This window comes from Dermacentor variabilis, chromosome 1, assembly GCF_050947875.1.
Source record: "Dermacentor variabilis isolate Ectoservices chromosome 1, ASM5094787v1, whole genome shotgun sequence".
NCBI lineage: Eukaryota > Metazoa > Arthropoda > Arachnida > Ixodida > Ixodidae > Dermacentor > Dermacentor variabilis.
The window spans coordinates 118,633,922-118,654,461 of NC_134568.1; the positions used below are offsets into that span (position 1 = coordinate 118,633,922).

A 20,540-nucleotide genomic window follows, 5' to 3' on the forward strand; every position below is an offset into this window, starting at 1 on the left:
TCTACGATGCATTGCTCGCGTCCCCAACTAAGATAACTGCATTTCTGCCAAACGGTGAGGGCGCTCGCACTCAGTACGACGCACGCGCGGGTCGCTCTTTCCCATGCATGATCCTGTTCTCCATCGTCATATAAAAATTGCACGATTTGCAGAGACACTTCTGCCTAAAAGAAAAAAATGAGAAAAAATGAGAAAGGTGATCACAAGCATGAAAAACAAAACAAAGCAGACCCCTTGTTTAACCTAACACCCCGAGAACCAAATGTTTGAAGAACAGAAGCAATGAGGAGGAATAAGCTTTATTGTAATACGCAAGCGAAGTCTTCGCCCGAGGTGGGTCTCCTCCTCTTACTAGGAGCCCTGTTCACCAGCGCTTCTCACGCTCCTCACGCAACACCCATATACCTGCAAGTTCTGCGACGTCTTCAACAGAACCAAGTAAAAAAAAAAAACGTCTCGCTTCGGCGCACTGCTTCAGTTCTTCTGAGAAAGCGCCTGCAGGCGCTTCCGCCGGCGTCACTAGAGAGAATTATCTGCAGTGACGCTACTCTCTGCGGCAGCTTCTGTTCCTAGAGCAAAGTTGGCCTCGTCGTTTTGTGAGCAGTAAAAAAAGTGTTGAAGCACTCTGGTATATGTAACAGACAGGGAGTGAAACGTCGGGGTTTCTCCGATGCGTTCGGATGATTTGCTTCGCTTAGAGTAAAATGGATCGAAAAAAAAAATTCAAGCAACAGTACAATACAAGAAGCGCAGCGTAAACATTGCGCGAAGAAAAGAAGCACAGCAGCGCAAACCTTTTATTGAACGAGAGCAAAAGTAAAGGAGACAATTATTGTCAGCTTGACAGCATGTAACTGGCTTCTCTGTACTGCATGCGTATATGAGGTACGCCTTGTGAGCGCTTAATTTCATCGAACGCGGACATGAGGTCTTTCGAGATACGTCACGGCTCTTCATTTCAGGAGCTGCAGTCCTTGAGAGCCTTCTTGAACTTCGGCTTGTCTGCTTTCTGAACAGAAAATATTTGCATGAGCATGAGTATTTGTGGAGAGGATTTTTCTCTGCGGTGTTTGGTCTACAGATCATACGGAACCTAAGTGCGCGAAGTTGGGCAGAACGGTTTTTTACAGTATACGTGCCAATGTAGGACCCACCTCTTCCTTCTTTCGCGCCGCGCACAAATCAAGCTCTCAGTGCAAGTAGACAACGTGTCATTCATTTAGTATACCTTGGCGGCGCCTCAAACACGCCAAAGGGGAAACGGGGCCACTAAAGCCGGAGCCCGGATTCGTCCGCGGGTCGGGAGCTCGCCGCTGCGCTATGCAAACACCCCCCGCACGCTCCGGCCTCGGCGGCCCCAACACCAAGCGCCACTTTGGTCCCAGCTTTGATTCCCCTGCTGCCCCTTGGGAGCCGTGGATACCCTATATAGCTGCGCCGCCAGCTTTATGATAATACCAAGTGCTCTCCCGAGGCCTCGATCTGCCGGTATAAATTTTATTTAAGCGTGCTAAATGATCTCATAAGAACGAATGACACAGTGAGCGTAAATTTCTTTCCGCAGAAACAAGCGCGAAAGAGCCACGTGTTGAGGCCACAACAAGAAAGACGCGTACCCTTGTTGAACGTATACCGTGTGTCCCAGCCAACACGTTAGCCAAGCTGTTATAAAAAATATTTACAAGACATGGTGCAACATACGATTTTGAGACCTATATAAGTGCATACGGTCGTCAGAGGCCGACGCTCCGACCGACCTTTCTTAGAGAGGTCGGTCTCCGCGGCCGAAGCGTCGGCCTCTGACGACCGTATACACACCTATATAGGTTTCAAAATCGCATCTTGCACCATGTCTTGTAAATATATTTTTTTTCTTTTCGTTGAACAGCTTGGCCAACGTTAGCTTGGACGCCCTATATGTTTATATTGTAAAGAACCACTATCGTGGCTGCGGTGACCGCGTGTGTGCACACATGTTCCTTTCTCGGCGAACGTTGCACAAAAGCTGTGTTCGAGGCGTGTATGCTTTGAGCGCCCTCAAAGACTGCGTTCGAGATTGAAGTGGATGGGAACTTGCATTTACATGGTCGCGCTTCTGATCTGTTGCCGCGCCGCTGTGGCTTCCGGTCCAGTGCCACTCCATTGCGAAACAGAGTTTAGTAACGTTGCAGTGTAACGTCGATAGAAAGCGCCCCTCCTCCGCTTTGAGATCTCTTGGGCTCGTGCGAGTGGTCATTCAGAACCACTCGGCTATAGCTTGAATGGCTAGGGAACTTGTACTTAAGTTTTCGCGGCCTGTGGTCCCCAGCTAGAAAATAAAGTCAGGACTCTGGAGCTGGAGCGCGTGCCTGACCCACCGCCCATGAAAGCGCCATGCGCTTCTGAGTAGCGGGGAAGCTAGAAGAAAGTGAGCGCGCAACGTTGGGAATAACTGTGGTATAGAAAGTCATGCAGAAGTTAACTATCAGTTTGTTTAAGTATGCATACTTTTCATATAAAATCTAACTGCTTAATCGCACTCTGCAGTAATTGATGGGAAGTTGTACAGAAAACAGCGCAAGTGACTAGAATGCGAACACAGAAAACTAGTGTTTCGTCCTTTTGTATACGACGCCGGCGTGAAACGAAGAGTACAGAACTCCATATAAGCAAATGTGAAGACTTGAGCACAACTTTATCGATGTCTCGATCAAGTTCTATATGCTAACTTCAGCGAGGAAAAAAAGAAAGGAAGAAGAATGGGTGTATATACTTACGGTCTGCTGGTTAGTGAATTCTGAAATCTGAAAATAAAAATATGGAAACTTCTCAATTATTTATTCGCGCATAACTTCATCAAGCTGCGCAAGTCCTGTCTGTTACAGCACAAACTATAAGAGCGAGCGAATTTCGACAATACATTTCGGAAGGACTTTTTGTTCGGCTGTATTACTAATTAAGCATACCATTTGCTATCGTTAAAGCACAAATGTAAAACACACGCACACACACGCATGCACGGTGAAGTATACAACATAAGCGCTCACGCGCTCTAATGACAAGAAACTTTGACAGCACAGCAATGTATTTTGTAGCTGCGCAATCAGAACTATATAGCACACAGGATTTGCAAACGCAAGTCCGCAAACCATGACTCCTTTTCGCACGCCTCGCACTGTACGCCTTATAGATGCTGTGTACAGCCCTACAACGTCATGTGTTTCGTTATGGCCACTTTTCTCTTGCCTTGCGCTCTGTTACCATGTTTTTCCCTGCAGTTGTTTTCTTATGGAATCCGTACTCATAGGTGTGACAGTGACAGTGACAAGAGCTTTATTAGAGTGTCCTGAGGAACTCGATTGGGGGGAACCGAAGGCTCCCGGATCAAGTTGGTGGCTCCGCCCACGACGGGACAGGGAAGTGGTGACTCTCCGCGACGTCGCGGGCCCTCTGGACGGCCTGTAGTTGGTTTGTGAAATCCGAGCTCTTCAGCAAGGTGTCCCACTTGGACTTGTTATGAAAGTCGGAGCTCGCGTTGTACGGGCACAGCCAGAGCATGTGGTCAGCAGCATGCGTGACCGCATTTGGAGCACGATTGCGGGAAGTTCGGGTCTATCCAACTAAGAGCTCTCGGGGTGAGGTAGGATCTCGTCTGTAAAAGCCTGAAAGTAACAGCCTGAGCCCTCTTCAGTTTCGGGCTGGGGGGAGGGAATTTCCTCCTGCTGTGCCTGTAATGTGACGTAATTTGGTGAAAGGTCGTAAGATTATCTTTGAAGGGGCAATCCTGCGGGAGAGCCGGAGTGTTAGCTCGGGCGCGGTTCGTGAATTCACGCGCCAGGCAGTTGGCCCGTTCGTTAGGGTTGCAACCCGCTTGGTTAATTACATCGTTCACGTGCGCCGGGAACCATGCTATGGTATGACCTCCTGTGTCTTCTCACGTAGCAATACGAAAGGATCTGTTGACGATGTCGGCTGCGTGTTTACAAACTAGAGCGGACGAGAAAGCCCTGACCGCCGTGCGCGAGTCGGAGAAAACGGTCGCCTTGCCTTTTGCGGCTTGAAGAGCCAAGGCTATCCGGTTTCCTCCGCCTCGTTCGCGCGTTTAGCGTAAATTGATGCGGCGCTGATAAGTGTTCCGCGCGCGTCAACGACCGTGATTGCAAAACTGTCTTCGCTGCCATATTTGGCGGCGTCGACGAAGAATGCATCTGCCCCGTAAGGATCGATTCGTCGAAGGATGGTTCTAGCCCGTGCTCTTCTGCGACCTTCGTTATATATATTGGGTGGATGTTCCTCGGTACGGGTGTGTTTGTATTATTTACGTATTTGATTGCCCCGCTTGTCGACCGCCTGATTCGCGGCGTGGTGGCGGAGCGGGCAAACTGAACGTAAACACCGTCGAGCTTTTACCATGTGAGTAAACAAAAAAAGGAAAAGAAAGAATAAGAGAAACGGAGAAATAATATGCGTAATGAAATTAGTGCACAGCCTCGCGTAGCACATTTTACGCGTGGGAAGTTGCAGGGGCCGCTTCTGTGGTTTCTGCCGTGCATGACGGTGTATATACAGTGCGCGCAGAGCATCTGCGGGGCATAGCAGCTCACCAGGGTGTCGCCCGCCGCAGGGGAGGCGCCGCACAGTGACAGGACGGCCTGGGCTGGTGGCTTGCCGCCGAACATGGCCTTGGTGTTCTCCCACAACTCCAACGTCTGCGACACGCGCGCGTGAAGCACTTTCTCTGACACGTACAGCACGCGCCGGGAACGTCACACACACACACACACACACTATATATATATATATAAACGAGAAGGAAGGGGGTTAACCGAGGGGCCCGATCTTTATTAGTCATATCATAAGAAGCCAACAAACACTGGCACCAAGGATAGCATAGGGGAAATTACTTGCGCTTAATAAATGAAAATAAAGAAACGATAAATTAATGCAAATTAAAGTGAATGAAGAAACAACTTTCCGCAGGTGGGAACCGAACCACCACCCTTCGCATTTCGCGCGCGATGCTCTACCAATTGCCAGCGCCACCACTCACAGACCTTGGCGGCGGACGTGGAACGTCCTTTTTGCCGCAGGCGTCACGAGAACGTGTTCTTTTTGGGTGAAGGCAACTGGTCAATAAACCCACATATGCTACCTGAAGGCATCAGTGTAGCCGGATTCAAGACCCTCGTTATGTAATATATATTTATATATATATATGAATAGAATTGTGCGCGGAGCCCGGAGAGATAATCATCAAAGAAATATATTCACACGTTTAACAACGATACAAGTACTATTATTACGCTAAAGTTTCGGCCGGTGGCCCAGCTTTGATCGGTGTGAACGAGACTACAGAACACTTCGTTCCTAAAGTGTCGCAAAGGGAAAAGGCACCTGGGAAGCGCATGTGTCTCCAGACAAAGTGGTAGTGAAAAAAATAACGATAATACAATTTTTTTTTTCCGAGGAGGGCGGTGCCGGGCACATGGATAGAGTGGCGGGATGGGTGGAGGGATGGGTGGCTGCGAAAATCGTCCTCACCCTCGAAGAAGCGGGGAAAAAAAAAGAGAACGCGTTCATTCGACGCCGTCGTAGAAAGGACGCTTTGTGATTTTTGATTTCCTTTCTCGTTCTTTTTTTCCGGGGTGCTCATTTTCAAGTTTTACGAAAATCTTAAAGATCGCCTGTTGCTGATAGCATTATTCTAGTCCGTGAGCTGAATTATTCACAGAGGCACACATTATACTTGCACGAGAAACCAAAACACATATTCGACTAATTAACAAAAGTCAATAATTAGCGTCTTAATTAATTAATATACGGCACATTTTGAAATTTTCGACTTGTGGCCGGTGACTTCGACAGTAATTTCCGCTTGGAATGAATTTTGTGGATGACCCCAGTTTCGAGATATGCGTTCCCAAAGGCTACGACGAAATCCAGTGGTGGTCCAGTACTTCGATGCATATAAAGGCGTTTTGTTAAAAATAAAAAAAAAGTAAAGGAAGAACAGCGTTTTTTACCACAAGTTTGACAGCGCTTACCTCGTGTTGCGTTTCGCCTGCAACACGTGGTTTTGCCGGCGCGACTGCGGCGGGGCGGCAGACATTTTGGCCCGATCGTCGTCGCCGCAACGCTCCCCGCCAGGTGTTTCCAGGCGCGACTGCGGCGATGCGACCGCAAAGGATCACCCTCTCCTTCCAGTCATTGTGCCCGAACCAGGCGATGCGAAAGCAGGGATCATCCTCTCATTACAGTCATTGTGCCCGACCGGCAGCGCTACGACAGTGTGCTACGACATTGTGCTACGACATTGTGCTACGACATTGTGCTACGACATTGTGCTACGACAGCGCTACGACAGTGTGCTACGACATTGTGCTACGACATTGTGCTACGACAGCGCTACGACATTGTACGTTCACGTGCTCCTCTATTGAGGGGTTCCTTCTTGCCCTCAACTGCGAGAGTATAAAGACAGCTGCCCCCGGACGCCAAAAGGAGGGCTCCGATTTCTTCTGTTGAGTAAAGTGCTCTCCCGTCTCTCTACTTCGGTCAACCTGACCGCCAACTCTTTGCGATGTTAAAATAAACAAGTTGTTTTGTTGTTACCAGTCGACTCATGCTTTGCCGGGACCTTCGGATGCTTCCAGTTGTACCCCAGGCCGCCAGGCCAACGCTACCCTTGGGGCTTGCGACCCAGGTACAACCACGGGCGTCAGCGCCGAGTTCCCAACAGATCGTACCAGCGGTGCGATCCAAACATCTGGTTGGCAGCGGTGAGATCGCCTCCGACTTCAAACAACTGTCTGCCAGCGGTGAGATCGCGACAACGGAGGCCAGCAGCGAAGATAGGCAGTTGACTGTATGCTGAGCAGCTCAACGACGATCCGGGAGCAGTGCAACGAGCCCTGTGTGACGACTGGTTGCCTGCAGCGGAACGACTGCGCGGAATTCCTGCCTGCGAGGTTTGGTGAGTGCGGGACTTTCTTCTTCTGAGCTTTGCCAGGCTTTTGTTAGTGTCAGAAACAGAGCTGGTAATTGTGGTTGTCGTTGCTGCCGGGTTAGTTTGCGGCAAGACAATAGTAAGCAGTAGAGAAAGCAGCATTCAGAGCAGCCATGGATTTGAAGTCGTTGCGCAAACCGAAATTGTTGGAACTTGCAAGAGAGTTGGGTCTGGATGTCTCAGACAAACTAAGAAAACCTGAACTGCTAAAGGCTATTCTTGAGTTAGAGGCTGAGGATGACGAGCTGTCGGAATGCCTTGAGACTATTGAGGAGAGGTCAAAAAGACAGGAGCGCGAACTTAAAGAGCAAAAAGAGAAATATGAGCGCGAACTTAAAGAGCAAAAAGAGAAACAGGAGCGCGAACTTAAAGAGCAGAAAGAAAAAGAAGAGCGCGAACACGCTTTGGAAATGAAGCGTCTCGAGGTAGAGATGGAACGCGCTCGTAATGGAAGTCAGGCACACGGTGCAGGAGAACGAGTATTGTTCAAAATGACTGACCTGATGCGGCCGTTTAAGCTTGGAGAGGACATTGGTTTGTTCCTGGTTAACTTTGAGCGAACGTGCGAGAAGCAGGGGTTCTCTCGGGAAACGTGGCCACAGCGCTTGCTCACTTTGTTACCCGGCGAGGCGGCCGACGTAGTCGCTCGCTTGGATAGAGAGGAGGCAGAGGATTTCGACAAAGTAAAATCGAGTCTGCTAAAAAAGTACCGGCTGTCTGCGGAGGCGTTCCGTCGGAAGTTTCGGGAAAATGAGAAAGGCAGAAGTGAGTCATATACAGAGTTTGCGTATAGGCTTATGTCGAACATGCAGGAGTGGCTCAAAGAAGAGAAAGCGTTTGGTGACCACGATAAAGTTCTGCAGTGCTTCGGGCTAGAACAGTTTTATAGTCGGTTACCGGAGAACGTGCGATACTGGGTCTTGGATAGGCCAGACGTTTGTACGGTGGCTAAAGCCGCTGAGCTAGCCGAGGAGTTTGTGACGCGTCGGGCTCGCGGAGCTAAGGACGGTCAAAAGGGTGAATTTGGCTCGAAGTTTGAGAGGCCGAAGTTCACACCCATGAGAGCAAAGGGGAAGACGCGTAGTGCGGATGCGAGTGGAAGCAGTGCGACCGAACCTAAGGAGACGGCGGCAGCCGAAGCCGAACGCAGAAAGCGGTTCGAGATGAGGCAAGCGCGCGTTTGTTATACGTGCCAGAAGCCGGGTCACTTTTCGGCGCAGTGTCCGGAAACAACACCAAAAGTTGTGTTTTTTTCAATAGGCAGCACTGACGAGAACATGAAGCTTCTCGAGCCTTACATGCGAGACCTCCTCGTGAACGGGAAAGAGTGCCGAGTGCTTCGCGATTCCGCAGCTACGATGGATGTAGTTCACCCGTCTTACGTAGAACCCCATATGTTCACGGGCGAGTGCGCGTGGATCAAGCAAGCCGTGGAAGCTCATAGCGTGTGTCTGCCAGTAGCAAAGGTGCTTATTGAAGGACCTTTCGGAGCGCTTGAGACGGAGGCGGCAGTGTCATCTATGCTGCCACCCCAGTACCCGTACCTATTTTCAAACAGGTCCGATCACCTCCTGCGCGAGAAGGGGCTTTTGTTTGGTGAAGCTAGTGTTCAGGCCTTAACCAGATCGAAGGTTCGGGAGCTCTCTGCAAAGGCGGTAGTTGCGGGGCCGACGTTATCAAACAACGAAAAAGGGTCAGAGGCGCAGCAAGCTGATATTCAGAGCACGCCCGAACTGAATCAAATTGAGTCTGTAGCGTTGAAGGCGCCAGATACTGGAGAGGAAACGCCTGACACGGGAAAGTTAGAAGAGCTATCTACTGATTTGCTCATCGCGCCTACGTCAGACGGACTTGATAGGTTGCTAAAAGTCAGCCGGTCGGCTTTGATAGCCGAGCAAAAGAAGGATGGTAGCCTAGAAAACATACGCTGCAATGTCAAGGAAGGTATCGCCAGGAAAAATGCGCGTTTTGTGGAAAGAGGTGGAGTCCTGTACCGGAAGTATCTAGACCGCCGAGGAGTGGAGTTCGATCAGCTGATCGTGCCTCAATGCTATCGTCAGGATCTGTTGCGCTTGTCACACGGGGGTTCGTGGTCCGGACACCTAGGAGTTAAGAAAACTAAGGACCGTCTCTTGCAAGAGTACTATTGGCCAGGGTGTTTTCGGGACGCAGACCATTTCGTGAGGACATGTGACACTTGTCAGCGGGTGGGCAAACCAGGGGACAAATCAAGGGCGCCGTTGAAATTGGTACCTATCATTACGGAGCCTTTTAGACGGCTCGTTATTGATACAGTGGGACCTCTGCCGGTAACAGCCACGGGGTACAGACACATTTTGACTGTGATCTGCCCAGCGACAAAGTTCCCTGAGGCAGTGCCGCTTAAAGAACTCAGCTCAGTTGAGATAGTCAATGCACTACTGTCCATATTTGCGCGAGTTGGTTTTCCTGCGGAAATCCAATCAGATCAGGGCACAGTGTTTACTAGCGCTTTGACGACAACTTTTCTCGAAAGGTGTGGGGTAAAGCTGCTACACAGCTCAGTGTACCACCCACAGTCGAATTCCGTTGAGAAGCTCCACTCCTTCATGAAGCGCGTGTTGAGAGCGTTGTGTTTTGAACATCGAACTGACTGGGAGCTGTGTCTGCCTGGGGTGATGTTTGCTTTAAGGACCGCGCCGCATGCGGCTACGGGGTTTTCGCCAGCTGAACTGGTGTACGGTCGCTCGCTTCGATCTCCGCTTCGCATGCTTCGAGAATCGTGGGAAGGTAGGGGCGACGACCCAGTCGTGGTGGAGTACGTGCTTAAGCTCCTCGAACGCTTAAGAAGGGCACAGGAGTTGTCAGGTGAAGCAATGGCAAAGGCCCAGCAGAGGGCCAAGGTTTATTATGATCGGACAGCCAGGGCCCGTCGTTTTGAGGTGGGCGATGAGGTCATGATATTGCGCACATCGCTAAACAACAAACTAGACGTGCAGTGGGAGGGCCCAGCACGAATTGTTCAGAAACTGTCGGACGTTAACTACGTGGTAAGTCTGCCAGGAAAGCGGAAAGCACAGCAAGTTTACCACTGTAATCTGCTCAAACCTTATAGACAAAGGGAAGCAGTGGTGTGCATGATGGTAAACGTTCCTGAAGAACTTCCGGTCGAGCTTCCGGGACTAGGCTCAGTGACGAACAGGGAAGACACCGGTCAAGTCATTAGTGACCTTATCAGTAAAGCACCGCTGTCGCCCGAGCAGAAAACCGAACTACACCAGCTATTACAAGAGTTTCAAGGTCTGTTCTCTGAGAGGCCTGGTAGGACTTCTGTACTTACTCATGATATAGAACTTACCTCCCCAGAGCCAGTACGATCCAAGGCGTATCGGGTGTCACCCCGCCAGAGCGATATTATGGAGGCTGAGGTAAAGAAAATGCTACAGCTCGGTGTTATTGAGGCAGGTGAGAGTGATTATACCTCCCCTTTGATTTTAGTTGAGGTACCGGGCAAGGAACCTCGTCCTTGCGTCGACTACCGCAGGCTTAATTCCATCACTAAGGATCAAATTTATCCGATCCCTAACATCGAGGAGCGCCTTGAGAAAGTTAGTAGCGCTCAGTTTATTTCCACCCTAGATCTTGTCAGGGGTTATTGGCAGGTTCCACTTACAGAAGAGGCTAGTAGGTATGCGGCGTTCATTTCACCAATGGGAACGTTCCGTTCTAAAGTGTTGAGTTTTGGTTTGAAGAACGCGCCATACTGTTTTTCAAGCCTCATGGATAAAGTGTTGCGGGGACAGCAAGAATTCGCTTTACCGTATCTAGACGACGTAGCGATATTCTCCGCATCCTGGTCTGAGCATATGACACACTTGCGGGCAGTGCTAACCCGCCTGCGCGAAGCGGGCTTGACAGTAAAGGCTCCTAAGTGCCAGTTAGCACAGGCCGAGGTTGTCTACCTCGGTCACGTGATTGGTCAGGGTCGTCGCCGCCCCTCTGAAATAAAAGTGGCCGCTGTGCGAGACTTTCCGCAACCGCGCACAAAGACCGATATTCGGTCGTTCTTAGGTGTCGCCGGCTACTATCAGAGGTACATCCCTGGTACTCTGATATCGCGGCTCCCCTGACGGATGCTCTAAGAAAGACAGAGCCTCAAACAGTCGTCTGGGACGAGACAAAGGAAAGAGCTTTTTGCGCCCTAAAGAGTGCCCTAACAAGCCAGCCTGTGCTACGATCGCCAGACTATACAACAGGGTTCATTGTTCAGTGCGATGCTAGTGAGCGAGGCATGGGCGTTGTACTGTGCCAACGGGAAAATGGAGAAGTAGAACACCCCGTCCTGTATGCTAGTCGTAAGCTGACCAGTCGTGAGCAGGCGTATAGCGCCACCGAGAAAGAGTGTGCGTGTCTCGTGTGGGCCGTTCAGAAATTGTCATGCTATCTAGCCGGCTCGAGGTTTATCATTGAGACGGATCACTGCCCTCTCCAATGGCTGCAGACCATCTCTCCCAAAAATGGCCGCCTCCTGCGCTGGAGCCTCGCTTTACAACAATATTCCTTTGAGGTGCGTTACAAAAAGGGGAGTCTCAACGGTAACGCCGATGGCTTAAGTCGAAGCCCCTAACGTAGGAATCAGCCTCAAAATTGTTGGTTACTGATGTTTTTCTTCCTGAGGCAGGATTTTTTTTTTACATATTGCTTTTGTTTAGTGTTTCAAAGTGATGATATGCTTTCTAGTGCAATTTTCCAATTTGTGGACGCGTTCTGAGTGATGCTAGACTACTGTAAGGAACTAGGCAGTGGTATAAAAAGGGGAAAGAGCCTGGCAGGGCTTAGTGAGGGTTGTGCCGTGCTTGCTGACTGAGCGGTTGAGTTTCAGCGTAGTTCTAACGCTTGCCGGGAACGAGAGCAAAAATGTGAACTCTCCCGAAGTCACTTTGCAGTGTCCCGTGCGAACCTGAACGAGAGAACGAGGCCTTCTCTGTGCGCTGCGCTCAAGAAACGTCGAGGGACGCCCGACTTCGGTTATGAGCATCATCGAGCGACATCCCTCCGGACAGCGGATGCAGTCCCCTGTCCATCGGGATCTCCTTTCCCCGGCGGGGCGGTCTGTTGCGTTTCGCCTGCGACACGTGGTTTTGCCGGCGCGACTGCGGCGGGGCGGCAGACATTTTGGCCCGATCGTCGTCGCCGCAACGCTCCCCGCCAGGTGTTTCCAGGCGCGACTGCGGCGATGCGACCGCAAAGGATCACCCTCTCCTTCCAGTCATTGTGCCCGAACCAGGCGATGCGAAAGCAGGGATCATCCTCTCATTACAGTCATTGTGCCCGACCGGCAGCGCTACGACAGTGTGCTACGACATTGTGCTACGACATTGTGCTACGACATTGTGCTACGACATTGTGCTACGACATTGTGCTACGACAGCGCTACGACATTGTGCTACGACATTGTGCTACGACATTGTGCTACGACAGCGCTACGACATTGTACGTTCACGTGCTCCTCTATTGAGGGGTTCCTTCTTGCCCTCAACTGCGAGAGTATAAAGACAGCTGCCCCCGGACGCCAAAAGGAGGGCTCCGATTTCTTCTGTTGAGTAAAGTGCTCTCCCGTCTCTCTACTTCGGTCAACCTGACCGCCAACTCTTTGCGATGTTAAAATAAACAAGTTGTTTTGTTGTTACCAGTCGACTCATGCTTTGCCGGGACCTTCGGATGCTTCCAGTTGTACCCCAGGCCGCCAGGCCAACGCTACCCTTGGGGCTTGCGACCCAGGTACAACCACGGGCGTCAGCGCCGAGTTCCCAACAGATCGTACCAGCGGTGCGATCCAAACATCGATCCAAACACTCGAAACTGCAAGTGCTAGTTTCAAAATTCGCTCCAAGTGGATGACTACAATCGTAATTGATGACTAATTTAACTATAACTAAAAACAGGTAATTTGCGAAATTTCGTTGTCAACTATGCATTTTGATTTCCCAGTATATGTGCGCCTCTCCGACTGATGCGTGGGATCTGCGTAACTTTTTTTCGCTCATGTCCTGGCTCTGTAAAGTTGTTACAGCGAAGCTGTGAGGAGGATCGCGTTTCACAACGGTTTTCGGGCGGCTACGACGAAGGCGTGGTCGCGGTCTGCAGGGTGGTCGGTGTGAAACGTGATCCAGCTCAGCACAGCCAGCAACGCGGCCTGTGACGGAGCCACGCGGGGTTGGCCAGAACGATGTTTTCGGCAAAAAAGGAAAATAAAAGCGGGATTTTGACCAATCAGGCGAGGCCAAGCGAACGTTTCGCCTTCCGAAACGTTATAAGATCGCATCACTAGCATGGTCCTAGTTTTATAACGCGCAGCCGGGCAACGAAGTCGGTGAATCGCTATCGCTATCGCTTAGCTATCGCTATCGCCAAGATAAAGCGACACAGCCTATAGCAGGCCGCATTGGAACACGTTGCGAGATGTCCACGTTGTCACGGCCAGCACAGCATGCAAGAATGTGCGTTGGATGTAACATGGAGTATGGAATAAGCTCGGATCTAGCATTTGAAAAGGTTCAGGTATATTGAAGATACAGCACTGGACAGAGTGAAGAGTCAAGTTGCTAAAGGCTTGGGTAGATTTTCGGCCTGCATTGGACAGCTAGAGCGACCTCTAGGACTTCTGAATGGCTGTGAGAACCCTCTTATAACAGCTTCGCTGTCTTTGATGCGTTAGTTGCTCGAATCGGCGTACAACTGCGAATGATTCTTTTTTTTTTTAACGGCACGCCACATTTGGACCAATCGCACAACGGCACGCGAATTCATGCGAAGAAATGCATCTACTTGAAATCGGCCACCTTTCAGTCATGGTTTGACTTACCCCCTTCGGCGACTTGGACAAAATGCAGTCCAGGAGCTCCGTAAGCTTGGCTTCGTCCATCTCTGCGAGTAGAACGCCCGAAACTGAGGCGCGTCGGACTTGATTTTTTTTTTTGAGAACAGACGCAGTTTGTATAGAGTGTCGATTCTCTCTGCTTGTGTCGAGCCCTTGAATAAAATTGGCACGCAACTGCGAGGGCGATTGCTCACGCAAATGAGAATTCACACGGTATAAACACATAATTTCTTCGATACGTATGGAATGGAGAACGATGCCAGTTATTGTGCATGTCCCCAAATCTCTAAGCCGTTCACTTATCTACAAATATTTCTTTTTATTTTACACAATTTTTTTTGTGTGTGCATGCACATTGTAGAATATGGGGATTTCATTAAGATGTTCCAAGTGCTCCCTCCCGGTTACCTCATTTCACTTCTGATAGGAAGCGGGAATCGACTTCTTAACAAAACGAAACACATTTTAATTTCTTAGAAGTGGGTAATGCACGCATTGAGGCGCTCAAATGAATAAACATAATAGTGTCACGTGATAGTGAGGGTCAAGAACGCAGTAGCAAAACTGCAAATGGCGAAACTAAGCCTTTATTGGGCGAACCTGTGCCCAGAAAAACAGGCTACACTCAAAGCACAACGGTAGCGGCGAACACAGTCGGCGGTCGTTGAAAATCTGATCTGCAAGGTCCAGCGCGTCGGCTTTTACACATGAGTCATCGAAGTTTCTAGAGTAATCGCTGGTGCCCGCGTGTCTTCCAGAAAGTACTACACAATTCGCGTCGCGCATACAATGAGATTACACAAGCTTCGGTGACAACAACCAACGCATAGAACCATCTATTGCATTCCAGTAAGTTCCAATCATTAAAATTAAAATAAATTATGGGGTTTTACGTGCCAAAACCACGACCTGATTATGAGGAACGCCGTAGTGGGGAACTCCGGAAATTTTAACCACCTGGGGTTCTTTAATGTGCACCTAAATCTATAGGTACACGGGTGTTTTCGCATTTTGTCCCCATCGAAATGTGGCCTCCGTGGCCGAGATTCGATCCCGCGACCTCGTGCTCAGCAGCGTAACACCATAGCCACTAAGGCAACCACGGCAGGTAAGTTCCAATCATGCAGGCGCGTCTTGCGCTGAGCGACAACATTACGTCGTTAGTGGGTTAAATGCAGTCCCCGAGAAAAGGATAAATAATTACACGTATTAATAGAATAAAAAATAATCCTATAAGAAGACTGAAAAGTCACAATTAAGAGCGAATTAAAAAAAAAAGATAAGTTCAGAGGCATGCGGACCCGCCGTGGTTGCTCAGTGGCTATGGTGTTAGGCTGCTGAGCACGAGGTCGCGGGATCGAATCCCGGCGACGGCAGCCGCATTTCGATGGGGGCGAAATGCGAAAACACCCATGTACTTAGATTTAGGTGCACGTTAGAGCCCCAGGTGGTCGAAATTTCCGGAGTCCTCCCCTACGGCGTGCCTCACAATCAGAAAGTGGTTTTGGCACGTAAAACCCCACGATTTAATCTAACTTAGAGGCATGTGGAATGGTAATTACTTTGACGCTATATTAGAGGTAACAAAACAATTCTTGAACTATATAGGTATACGTGCAACGCCCTGCTTTCAGTGTCTGGAGGAGGCCACGATCCAAGGATAGTTAAAAAGAGAGCGCATGGCTTCTTACCACTCTATAAGCTTGACCCAATTTTTTTATTTTTTTTGCTTGACGGACACAAAAACAGATAGTTTTTGAACTCCAGGTCTAACATTAATGTTGTATGCCATCTGCAAAGGGGGACTAATTTACTCGTACGTTTTTTTTTCTTTGTTCCATGCATCAATAAACGGTCTTGCACGCCGTGGCCCGTGAGAACATCTATGAGATGTTCACTTTCGTGAAAGGAAGAATAATAGTAGTAATTACCCTTCTAGACGTGCTGTCAGTGATTTTGGAGCTTGCTGAAGAACTTTCTGTGTGGCTTGGCGGAGACGGAATTTTCTATCTTGGGCTTCTATACGGCAAATGAGCCACCGTCAAAACTCTGGATTTGGTTGCATTCGGCCAAGAATGGGGTCTGTGCTTTTTAGCCACCACGGTATCCGGATCTAACCTCTAAATATACATTATTTTTTTGCTTGTATGTCAAATAACGAGTTTGCTTACTACCTTTTCCGTCTGACCTTTGTATAATGAAGATCATTGTTTAACAAGCCGGAGCCTGTGATAAACAAGGCTCCTATCGGGGAATTTCAAGTTCAGAACAAAACCTCACTTCTCATATATGCATATCTAATTATGTGCCCTAGGTTTCATTTTGTTAGCACAAGCGATGTGTGAAATTGGCGAGGTCACTAATGATGGCCGTGCATTGCTTGCAAAACTTGAATTTCTTTTCTTGCAATGTGGTCTGATTGCGTTGTCAACAAAAGAACAGAACGGTTGCTTGTGGCTAAAACAAATATAAACAACTTGCGTAGATAATCTCGCATAGCTCCATTCTTTCAAGGCTGAAGGCTGCACGCAAAATTGCCGCCCGACTGGCCGCTCGAGACGCTTGCGTGTTTTCACGGACTTCTTTCACGCTCGGAAAAACACATTTATGTAGCACGTATTGAGCAACAGAAAGCTGTGTCAGGAGTTTTTCATGTCACTCTACAATTTCCGCATTGACACTTTTTGATCTAATTATAACATTTAAGAAGTTAATTAATTAATTATGACTAATCACGTAATTATGTAAAATGAAAAAAATATTATTTGAGTATCTCCAAGCGACGGCAAACAACATTACCTTGGTTCTGTCCACCTACGCGGCATTCGCATATTTTAGACTCAGTCTAAAGTTAGCTTGGACACCCCGTATAAGGGCTGTGAGGAGTAGAGGGCAGTCGGGATGGGCAAGAAGCGATGGGCTTCTGTAACATTACCTTACATGCAGAAAGTTCATCACTTATCGCGCGCATTTCGTAGCTGCCTTCAGATAAAAATAGTTAGTTAATTCAAGCGCAATCAGATAAACATGTATAACGCGTTAGTTTGTACACTTTTTTCTGCTCTCACATGTATGGTGGGTACGAAATGACGCATTGCGTGGCTGTCATTATTAGAACAGCCGAACAACGTGTACACAAACAGATAGCCTACGGTATTTTTCCGTGTTACGTTTTTTTTTCCTTTTTTTGTATACACCCAAAGAGTTTGGCTGAAAGTGGATAAAATCGGAAGCCCGTTTTCGAGCTACTCGATTCGAATAGCGTGCCAGTAGCGAAATAAAACGACTATAGTTATACAGGGTGATCGTTTCTTTAAGTTTTGCGGAATTTTTAGAAATCGACTGTGGCAGATAGCATAATTCTTATCGTTGAACTTGATTATTCGACGAGGCGGACATTACTAGCACGAAAAATCGAAACAAATATTCAAATCATCAACAAAAATTCAGTAATGAGCTTCTCAATTAATTACTTTACCCAACATATTGCAATTTACCAATTGTAGCCAGTCAGCTTGCAAGACGTACCCGCCTGAAGTTAATTTCCAGGATGACGCCAGTTTCGAGATATTACTTCCCGAAGTGGTGTACAAAATACATGGGCGTTCCAGTTAATTTTGTGGCTCATTGCATAAAACAGCGTTTTGTGACAAAAGTGGAACAACAGTGCATTTTAGGGCGAATTTTATGGCGCATATCTGCAAACATGGCGTCATTCTGGAAATTCATTACAAGTGGATACACCTTGTAAGCTCACCGGCTAGAATGAATAAATTGCAATATGTGCCGTAAAGTAATTAATTGAAAATATAATTAGTGGGCTTTCTTGTTAATTAGTTTTATATGTGTTTCGATTTTATCGGGTAAGTAAGGATCCGCCTCTCATAATAATCCAGCTCAAGGACTAGAATTACGTTATCTGCAACAGGCTATTTTCAAGACCTAAAAAATGATCACCCCGCACATACGCTTGGCAGAGCGCAGGCTTTTCTGCCCACAGGCAGGAAAACCTGCGTCCCGCGGCCCTGTGCGGAGCTTACTCAGACGTACAGCTGTTCGATAGCTCTCAGACTGGGTTTTCTGAACGTTGAGGTGGCCAACCAGAGTTACGCACTGCTTGATAAAGGTCGACTGCGCATACACACACATCGCTCACGCCATGCAATACACGATGCGCCCGCCGTATAGGTATCTCTTGCGGTGCGGAATTACCCTAAACTTTATCGTGGCTTCCACGGTCCAAAAACCATATTGTGGGAACTGCAAGTATGAAAATTCTAGTTATGGACGAAATAGTGGCGTTCGTGGGACCTTACTTATACTGCTACTAATTTGGTCTTGCATGGTTAGCACTTGCGTGGATATATAGCTTCCGGCTCGGCGAAACAGGTTGAAAATTGCCGAGGTGTATATGTACGCGCCAACGCCGCACGGCGGTCCCCGAAACGTCAGCACCGCGTATTCGTGCTGTCGCAGCGAATACATACCGCAGATATTCCCTTTCAATTGCGCCAGGGTGTCGTCGGTCGATAGCAGGAGGACCGCTGCTGCGGTGAGAAGAATCCTCGGTGTCCAAAGCGCCATGTCCCTGACTTGTTCACTCTCGTCAGTGAGCTCCGAGCGCGCTGTGGGGGCTTCGAGCTGCTGCTTTCCGAGCCGCCGCAGCGGCGTGTCGTATTTCAAGGGTCTCCTCCTCAACTCGGCTGCAGTGTTGACCTAGGCGTTCGCTCTATCAACACGTGCGTGCTGTTGTTAAGGGGTCCGATCATTTGTCTCACCGTTGTCGCGTTACTTATGCAGCAGGCCGCAACTTGCCGCGTAGAATTATTAAGGTTCCTTTGGAAAAACTCCTCCCCTTCCCCTTTTCCTCTGCGACCACAGTGGGGTAGCGCCTGCATAAGTAACGAGTTACCTGTGGTGCCTCATGTTGGCAGAGCTGTTTTCAGCGCGGTGTTGTCGACCGCTGCAGGTGCCACTGATTTAGAAATAACGCCCCGCTCAAACATGCGTCGACGTTGCGCACCTATACACAGGAATAAAAAAAAATGTGCCTGGTGCTTGAGAGAGTCTCGCACTTTAGAAAATTGACCGCCCGAACGCTATATATGTTCCTGAGCACGACATGCTTAAAAAGATAGAGAAAGAAAAAGAGAGCATCAACTCTGCATCTATCAAATCTAAAGGAATGAGCGGGAGCCGTGCTGCATGAGTACTTGCCGCGTACATAATTACTGTGCTCACATTTAATTCTGCTGGTGCACTTGCTTCCTGAGTGAAAACACTCGAAGAGCCCAAGGCAGAAAACGAGGGTTTAGCATTTTTCATTTAGCCCTTAATAAAATCAGGCACTTATAAATTTGTCAGGCACTTATAAACGAGCCTGGGCCGACTCATTTGCCTTCACCTGGACCGCAGCCCTAATCGTGGCTTTGGGTCGTTGCCTGCACTATATGGTTTAGAAGTAGACCGTGACTTGGACCGTGATCCACATCGTGGACGAGGCCCTGGGACCCCGCGGTCCGGTCAACACACCCGGAATGCCCGAGCTAGAGCTTGTTGTGGCGATGGGCCGAGGAAACCCCGAGGTTGGCTTACGACTATACTGCTGCTCGTGAGCTGCGAGCGAGTGGCGGCTGTGTACAAGGGACGGCGCGTCCCGCTTCGATTTCCTTGTCGTCCTCGACCGGCGTTTCCTTCGATCGTTGCAGCTTCGCGGTGTAACCTCTCGGGCTTTCTGCGCTACCGCCAGTTTCTTTATTCAGAACTTGTGATGCACATTTCCCAAACGCGCGGATGAATATTAGTTTTACCAACTAGGGTGTCGAACCGAACAAAATAGCGGCTCTATTCGGGTTCGGGTTCAGCGCGCTTCTTTTCGTTCCGCTTTAAATTCCTGTTCGGAGAAATGAAAATTTATAAGGTTTTGCGAATCGGTTTGGCGGTTCGTAACACTATGGTTCCTAGAATATAGCAACACTGAATCGGTTGGCGAACCGGTTCAACACAGTAAACTTTATCCTGCCATATATGGCGAAACACTTGTCCGCATGACGCTTGTGCATGCTTTGTCAGGAGGTGAAATAAGTGGCGTTTCTGGCACATGGGAGGTGAAAAATCAGTGGTTTTTCGGAAGCGAAAGTCTTGTTTACATTGTTTGATACATGATACAGCACAATCACACCTGGTGCATGATGACATCGAAAGTAATAAATAAGAAGGTACAGGAGGTCCCAGATGCATGATGTAGGGTGTATAGGGCTTATTGAAATTATTGAAAGAGCAAAAGGCAATATTACAGCGCCGCGCATCGTTTTGAAGAACCCCAAACATGATGATATCGGTTAAATATACTTCATAAATTACATAACTATTAGTATTACCTAATTTACAACTCTAAACTTCTAGTCCGTAGCAAAGTAAGAAACCAACGAGTGACATTTTGCTCCGTTTTCTGCTCTTTTCGCTTAAATAAAAGTAGATGAGATCATTGATGCTTCTGAACCATGAACGAGAACAGTTTGTGCTAAACACCGCGACGACATTTCTTGTGCAACTGCATGTGACGCTGATTCTTTCGCCGACTAAGCACTGATAAATAAGTCCAAATCACGCATATTGCGCCCGGGAAAGTATTTACAGAAATTGAAGGGCGTTGCCTAACTCTGCTTGGAGGCGCCAGACGTGCATTGAAGCATG

The 20,540-nt window shown here is 48.6% G+C and overlaps 1 protein-coding gene across 1 annotated transcript; it reads right to left on the reverse strand.

Annotated features, from left to right (window-relative positions):
* Window positions 1-783: 783 nt before the first annotated feature.
* On the reverse strand, window positions 784-18,515 carry LOC142571886 (uncharacterized). The gene is made up of 5 exons (XM_075680572.1): window positions 18,332-18,515; window positions 13,830-13,891; window positions 4,584-4,688; window positions 2,757-2,783; window positions 784-1,009 (listed from the first exon to the last, which is right to left on the reverse strand). The coding sequence occupies exons 1-5, from the start codon at window positions 18,426-18,428 to the stop codon at window positions 959-961; spliced, it is 342 nt and encodes a 113-aa protein (XP_075536687.1). The 5' UTR covers window positions 18,429-18,515; the 3' UTR covers window positions 784-958.
* Window positions 18,516-20,540: the final 2,025 nt, after the last annotated feature.

Excerpts from the sequence above, each read along its gene's own strand:
- LOC142571886 (XM_075680572.1), bottom strand. The coding sequence starts at position 18,428 with ATGGCGCTTTGGACACCGAGGATTCTTCTCACCGCAGCAGCGGTCCTC. Across the intron at positions 2,784-4,583 it reads CTGCGGCGGGCGACACCCTG|ATTTCAGAATTCACTAACCA; the intron begins GTGAGCTGCTAT and ends TTTTATTTTCAG. Across the intron at positions 1,010-2,756 it reads AATTCACTAACCAGCAGACC|AAAGCAGACAAGCCGAAGTT; the intron begins GTAAGTATATAC and ends TTTTCTGTTCAG.